General features: G+C 49.8%; 1 protein-coding gene across 1 annotated transcript; it reads right to left on the reverse strand.

Moving 5' to 3' along the window:
• Positions 1-544: 544 nt before the first annotated feature.
• LOC141466136 (inositol 1,4,5-trisphosphate receptor-interacting protein-like 1) lies at positions 545-1,432 on the reverse strand. Its single transcript, XM_074149865.1, has one exon. It carries the CDS (start codon positions 1,430-1,432, stop codon positions 545-547), a length of 888 nt encoding a protein of 295 aa, XP_074005966.1.
• Positions 1,433-7,833: the final 6,401 nt, after the last annotated feature.

Raw genomic sequence — 7,833 nt, forward strand, 5'->3', positions numbered from 1 at the left:
AACGCTTCCCAGAAAGGCAGGTCTGGTCGGCAGAGCAGGGGAGTAGGGCATGAATTCTTTTGCTTTGCTTTGCTTTGCTTTGCTTTGCTTTGCTTTGCTTTGGCGTGTAGCTCTTGCTTTACCTACTGGACCGTCTTAGCTGAGCCCACAAGTTTTGCCACTTTTACCCCAAAGATTCTCTGCACCATTCCAAGTAGGGCAAGGGACTGAGCAGCTGCGTGATGCCCGGCTGCTACTGGGATTGAGCCACCAGCCCTGGCAAGCCAAAGCCCAGGGAGTCGGGAAAGCAGCGTCCGCTGCAGCCGCTCCTCTGCAAAACGCTCCCCGAGTCTGTGGCAGCTGAGCAGCCAGCAGCCTATGCCCGCCTTCGCCGACCAAGTGATGCCCAGACTCTCACAGGCAGCGTTTGCTCAAACAAGTGATCTATTGAAACATATTTACAGAGGGTCTCCAAGGGAAGGGACTCGGGAACGGGGAGGGCAATTGCAGTCCAGGGGGCAAGGGGAGTGAGTTTGTGTTGCAAGGCTCCTGGCAATGGCCCCTTTCAGCTCAGGAAGACATACGAGTCGCCTTGCTTCACGCCAAAGAGCATCTCGATGAGGATGGTGCTGCCGGAAGCATGCGTCAGGCGGAGCTTGCAGGAGTGCCTGGAGGGCAGCACCGTCAGGCGGCAGTGTGTCGACTGAGGCATAACCGCCCAGGCGCTTTTCAGCAAGATCTGCAGCCAGCGTGAGGTCTTGTCTGTGTCGAGGTAGGGGCCGGTGCAGAGGGTGCCCAGGAGGCTGGGACCCTGTCTTTCCCTCAGCTCCTTCTGGGGGTGGTGGAGGAAGCACAGCATGTCCTCGGCCAGCTGCTCCCTCATGCACGTGCACTGCAGCTCTACGCGGAGGCTGGCCTTCCTCTCTGGCGTGTCCTTGCTGGCGGTGCCCGTGTCCACGTGGAAGGCATGGCCACGCGGGGGCTTCAGGGGCACGAGCAGGCGGTAGATGGCATCCTCCTCACAGCCACTCCAAGCCCCTAAGGTGCTGCTCACCCCAATGACTGGCCTCGGCTGTGGCATGAAACTGTTCCTCGAGAGTTTTCCGCAGATCCGCAGAAGTTCATCAACCAGCTCCTCCACCATTGTGAAGGATTCGGAGAGGTCCAGGAGGTGCTGGGCCGAAATCCTGCGCCCATGCAGAGCAACCCTGGCCTTTTCTTGTGACTCCTCTCGTTCAGCCTGGTCGGTGGTGGTGCCCTCCGTGCTGCTGTTGCCTGGCCGGCAGCTCCTTTTGCTGAGCCAGCAGCCAAGCCCCAATAGGAGGAGGAGAAGAAGTGCAGCGGTGGCCCAGAAGTGCCATTGCTGCAGAGCAGGGACGAGCAGGGCTGCCCAGGCAGAGGCAGCCTGCTCCAGCCCCTGCAGTAGCTGGGTCACCTGCTCTCGCAGGGACATCTCGCGCTGCTCCATGTGCTCTGGCGTGGCCTCGTCCAGCCGAGCACCCAGCATCTGCTGGAAGAAGCTTTGCAGAGCCTGGATGAGCAACAGCCCTGTGGCAGCCATGGCCTGCAGGAGGAGAGAGAGAAGGGTCTCAGTGGGGCTGGGAGGGAGCTGGCAGCAGGGGGAGCGGGGCCGGGAGCCGCAGGGAGCTGGGAGGAAGGTAGGAGAGTTGGGAGGCAGCAGGGAGGCAGCAAGGCCTGCGCCCAGAGCCGGCAGCGGCGGTGGCGACACCGTGCTCAAGGGGCTCCCGCCAGCAGCTGGGCCCTCGCTGGCGTGTGAGAACCCACCCCGCGCCCCAGGGGCCGGTGTCTCCGCCCCGGCCCTGTTCCAGCCCAGCCTCCCCCCGCCAGCCCACTCACCATCATCCCGGGCTCTACTGGCTCAGCGCTGCCGGATGGGGCCCTTTATAGTCGCCCCCATTGTGACGCGTTACCGCAGGTGTCCCAGGCGCCAGAGCGCATCACAGTCCCGTGCGGCAACCAGCCCCTGCCATGGCCCCCAGCCCGGCTCAGCGACTGCCAGCTGCCCTGGGCTCCTGCTTAAGAGGGACCTCTCTCCGCAGGAGCTGCTGTGGGGCTATAGTCTGGGTTTATTCTCAGCTGCGTGCCCATGGCAACCTCATGATCATAGACAATCCTGAGTGGAGGGGACGCATGAGGAGCATCAAGTCCAAACCCTGGCTCCCTACGGGCAACCTTAAACAGAAATCCTGGAATGACAGAATGATAGAAGTGGAAGATGAGTGCAGAGTGTGCTGTGGAAGCCCAAAGGGCCAAGCGTGTCCTGGGCTGCATCCAGCAGGCACAGCCCAGCTGGCTCGTCGAGAGAGGGGATCGTCCCGCTCTGCACTGCACTGGTGCGGCCCCCGCTCCGTTTTTCTGTGCAGTTTTGTCACGGAATTGTCACCCCATGGCTCCACTTCAGTAATCCCAGTTTCATGCCCGCCCCCCTTCAAACCTAGTTTAAAGCCTCCTTTTAAGGAGCCCTGCTAACTCTTGTGCCAGGATCCTTCTTCCCCTTTGGGTTAGGCTCTCCCCGCCTGTTGCCATCAGGCCTCAAGATAAGAAGGACATCAGACTATGGGAGTGCGTCCAGAGGAGGGTGACGCAGGTGGTGAAAGGCCTGGAGGGCAAGACTTAGGAGGAGCGCCTGAGGTCACTTGGCTCGTTCAGCTTGGGGAAGAGAAGGCTGAGGGGTGCCCTCATGGCAGTCGACAACTTGCTCAAGGCGGGCAGCGCAGCGGGAGCTACTGATCTGCTCGCTCTGGTGAGCAGCGATAGGACACAAGGCAATGGCATGAAGCTGCCTCGGGGGAAGTTCAGACTGGATTGTCGGAAGAGGTTCTTGAGTAAGCGAGTGGTGGGTCGGTCACTGGAAGAGCCTCCATAGGGGAGTGGTCACGGCGCCAAGGCTGTCAGTGTTCAAGGAGCGTCTGGACGAGGCTCTCAGTCCTAAGGTTGAAGTTTAGGTGGTCCTGTGAGGAGCAGAGCGTTGGACTTGGTGATCCTTGTGGGTCCCTTCCCAGTTGAGATAGGCTAGTATGTTGAGGGCTGTACAAGGCTGGGAAATGTCACAGAATCACAGAATCTTAGTGGTTGGAAGGGACCTTTGAGATCATCGAGTCCAACCACATTAAAAAAAAAAAAAAACCCACACACAAACAAAAAAACACAACACACAAAACCAAACAAACAACACACCCCCCCCCAAAAAAAGAAAAAAAAAAAGCACCCACCAACTAAACCCCACACCCACAACCTCACACACAACACCCCACCACAAACCAACAATCCCAGGCACTAGAGCATGCCCTGAAGAGCCACGTCTACACGCTTCTTAAATACCTCCAGGGATGGTTACTCCACCATCTCCCTGGGCAGGCTGTTCCAGTGCTTGACCACTCTTTCAGTAAAGTAATTCTTCCTAATATCTAATCTAAACCTCCCTTGCCGCAGCTTCATACCATTTCCTCTGGTCCTGTCGTTATTCCCTTGGGAGAAGAGGCCAACCCCCGCCTCTCTACAGTTTCCTTTCAGGTAGTTGTAGAGGGCAATGAGGTCTCCCCTCAGCCTCCTCTTCTCCAAACTAAACATGCCCAGTTCCCTCAGCCTCTCCTCATAGGACTTGTTCTCCAGACCCCTCACCATCTTGGTGGCTCTCCTCTGGACACGCTCCAGCACTTCAATGTCTTTCCTGTAGTGAGGGGCCCAAAACTGAACACAGTACTCGAGGTGAGGCCTCACCAGGGCCGAGTACAGAGGCACAATGACTTCCCTGCTCCTGCTGGCCACGCAATTCCTGATACAGGCCAGGATGCCGTTGGCCTTCTTGGCTGCCTGGGCACACTGCTGGCTCATGTTAAGCCGGCTGTCCGCTAACACTCCCAGATCCTTTTCTGCTGGGCAGCTTTCCAGCCACTCAGCCCCAAGCCTGTAGCATTGCTTGGGGTTGTTGTGGCTGAAATGCAGGACCTGGCACTTGGCCTTATTAAACCTCATCCCATTGGCCTTGGCCCATTGGTCCAACCTGTCCAGATCCCTCTGTAGAGCCTGCCAACCCTCAAGCAGATCAACACTCCCACCTAGCTTGGTGTCATCTGCAAACTTACTGAGGGTGCACTCAATCCCCTTATCTAGATCATCAATGAAGATATTAAACAAGACTGGCCCCAAAACTGAGCCCTGAGGGACACCACTGATGACCGGCTGCCAACTGGATATCACCCCATTAGTTACAACTCTCTGGGCACGGCCATCCAACCAGTTTTTTATCCAGCGGAGGGTACACTTGTCTATGCCATGATTCTCCAGTTTCTCCAGGAGAATGCCGTGAGGGACGGTGTCGAAGGCCTTACCAAAGTCCAGGTAGACAACATCCACAGCCTTCCCCGCATTGAGAAGGCGGGTCACATGGTCATAGAAAGAGATCAAGTTGGTTTAGCAGGACCTCCCTCTCATAAACCCATGCTGGCTGGCCCTGATCCCTCGGCTGCCCTGCACGTGCCTTGAGAGCTCACTCAGGATGATCCTCTCCATGATCTTTCCCAGTACTGAGGTCAGGCTGACAGGCCTGTAGTTTCCAGGATCCTCCTTCTGGCCCTTCTTGTAGATGGGCGTCACATTGGCCACCCTCCAGTCATCTGGCACCTCTCCTGTTGACCAGGATTGTTGATAAATAATGGAGAGAGGCTTGGTGAGCTCTCCTGCCAGCTCCCTGAGAACCTTTGGGTGAATCCCATCCGGCCCCATAGACTTATGCGTGTCCAGGTGCATAAGCAAATCATTAACTACTTCCTCCTGGATTACAGGGGAGTTGTTCTGTTCTCCATTCTTATCTTCCAGCCCAAGAAGCTGAACACCCTGGGGGTAGCTGGTCTGACTATTAAAGACAGAGGCAAAGAAGGCATTAAGTATCTCAGCCTTCTCCTCATCCTTGGTTGCAAGGTTTCCCCCCGCATCCAGTAAGGGATGGACATTCTCTGTCACTCTCTTTTTGTTGATGTATTTATAGAAACTTTTTTTGTTGTCCCTTATATTAATGGCCAGGTTGAGTTCCAGCTGGGCTTTTGCCTTCCTGATTTTTTCTCTGTATGACCTAACACAATCTCTGTACTCCTCCCGAGTTGCCTGTCCCCTCTTCCAAAGGTGGTAAACCTTCCTTTTTTCCTTAAGTCCCATCAAGAGCTCTTTGTTCATCCAGGCCGGCCATTTTCCCCGCCCTTTAATTTTGCGCCTCATGGGGACAGCCTGCTCCTGGGCCTTTAGGATTTCCCTCTTGAAGAGCGTCCAGCTTTCCTGGGCTCCTTTGTCTCTCAGGACTACCTCCCACGGGACTCTCCCAACCAGGGTTCTGAACAGGTTAAAGTCTGCCCACCGGAAGTCCAAGATGGAGGTTTTGTTAATCCCCTTCCTTACCTCACTATGAATGGAAAACTTAACCATTTCATGATCACTAAGCCCAAGACTGTCTCCGACCTCCACGTCCCCAACTAGCCCTTCTTTGTTTGTGAACAGTAGGTCTAGCAAGGCACCTCCCCTGGTAGGCTCACCTACCATTTGTGTCAGGAAGTTATCTTCCATACACTCGAGGAACCTCCTAGACTGCCTGCTCTCTGCTGTGTTATATTTCCAGCAGATGTCTGGTAAGTTGAAGTCCCCAACTAGAACAAGGGCTGGCGTTTGCGAGACTTCAGCCAGCCGCTTATAGAATACCTCATCAACCTGCTCATCCTGGTTGGGTGGTCTATAGCAGACTCCCAGCACAAAATCACCTTTGTTAGCCTTCCCTTTCACCCTTACCCATAAACACTCCACTTCTTCATCACTGGAGTCTATCTCTATAGAGTCAAAGTATGTTAATATTGTAGGTCTAACCTCAGCTGATTAATTTTCAATGTATTTTTTATTCATCTACATCCCTTTTCACCTGTTGCCTCAAAGCATATGTCAGCAGTGACTGTCAGCTCTCCTTTTTGCGCTGACTCTCATGTACGGTCATAGAATAATCAATGGAAATTAATGTTGTGCTGAAGAAAAGCTGCTTCCTATGTATTTGCTTACTGGTCTTGAGGATTAAAAATGTATTCTTTATGATACTTAGTAACATTTTCTATGCAAGTATTTATGCAAGTATGTGATATTTTTTATTTGTACTTTCATCATTTTGATTCTTCATAGGTTTATATTATGGTTTTCATGGGTTTTCTGTTCTTTGCACTGGGTATCTAAGGAAAGTTCTGTATCCTGACTTTATTGCTTGCTTACCACTCCTCTTGAGTCACGCATAGGAAATGAAACCAGTAAATGGCCATAAAGTAATCTTTCTCAGAAGTACCAGATTACATTAAAGCAGATTAGATTAAAATAGACATTTCATACATTTCTTGTCACTAAAAGGTTCTTTATCAGAATTAGATGTCTTTTGTTTACATAGAATACTCCTATAGCAATCTTAAAAATACTTGGCAGTACATTAGTCAATAATATCCAAAATTACCTGGACTGATTATAAGAATGACAATTAAATTTTATTTAATAGACTGAAGAGTAGTGCAGGGCTAAAATGCAACCACCACTTAGAGCTTTTATAAGACACAAAGACCAGCCAGGCACCTAACTCTTATTGAAAGTAAATGGGAACCGGTAGCATAAAATTGTTTATACCTTTGAAAATCTCTTTCATAAAATAGTTTGCCTCTAGTGATCAATCTTCACAAGTTTTAGTGTAAAGGAACTATTTTTATCTTAATGAAATATGAATATAATACCTTGCCTTGGTGATTCCTTGCACGTTGACAATCTTGACTAATGTTCCTCAATCCTTCTCATCCATTATTACAAGATCTAACACAAATTCTTGGGAGATATTACAGAATCAGATAGAGGGAATGTAATCCTCTGTTGTCTCATGTAGTTTTTTATTCCTAAAAAAGTATACATACTAGCAAAAGAAGATAGTATATACTTTTTTCCACTTTACACTCACTTTCTGTAGATGTAAATAATCACAGTATGTTAGACTGAAGAATTAGGAACATTAAGTTACAAGATTATATTTAATGTAAGAAAAAGGATTTAAAAGGCTTGATGTGGTGTTTCACAAATCAGTATCAGTTTGTATTTTGCCATTGTCTTCAAACAAAGTAACATGCTGAATAAAATTCTGATAATAAGTCTTGAGACTCAAATGAAATTGCATATGAAAGGTCTTTTTCCCCTTGTATTGTATACAGTAAAAATATTGTAGTGGTAAAAAGTCTCTGAAAGGTAAATCAGGGATTACTGATATAACTTGCTGGTTCCTAACAAACAAAGCTGTTCAAGAGCAGTCCATACATCCATACCTTGTTATTTTGTATATATTATATTACTGTTGTATTAGTAGCAAACTCACTGTGGGGAAGGAAACACACTCATGCAAGCTAGTAATGCTTAGGACAATTTCAACTGTCTCTCATGAGTCAAATATTGAACCTGTTCTGTATTTTTCTGAAAAAAAAAAAAATGTGATGGTACTCTTACCACCTTTTCATCCAATAGGTTCATGTTGATAGCTATCATGAAAGGCATGACAGACATAGGCTCACTTTGTTCTTAAATTCAAGGACCTGAGACTACATTTCCATTGAGATTAACTAATTATTAGTCTGAAGGTTATTCAGGAGAGACATATCCTCTCAATTCCTTATGCGAAAGCGGCTCCACTATGCATAAAGTAATTAAATATTAACTTGACTTGTGAGCATATGTAAGCCTGATTTTATAACTTGGTGGTAAGAGTACTCTTCTAAAATGGAAGAGATGTATAACCTCTTTCAATTCTAATGAGCTTTTTATTATTGGATTTAAGTATTTTGG

This window comes from Numenius arquata, chromosome 1 (genome assembly GCF_964106895.1).
Source record: "Numenius arquata chromosome 1, bNumArq3.hap1.1, whole genome shotgun sequence".
NCBI lineage: Eukaryota > Metazoa > Chordata > Aves > Charadriiformes > Scolopacidae > Numenius > Numenius arquata.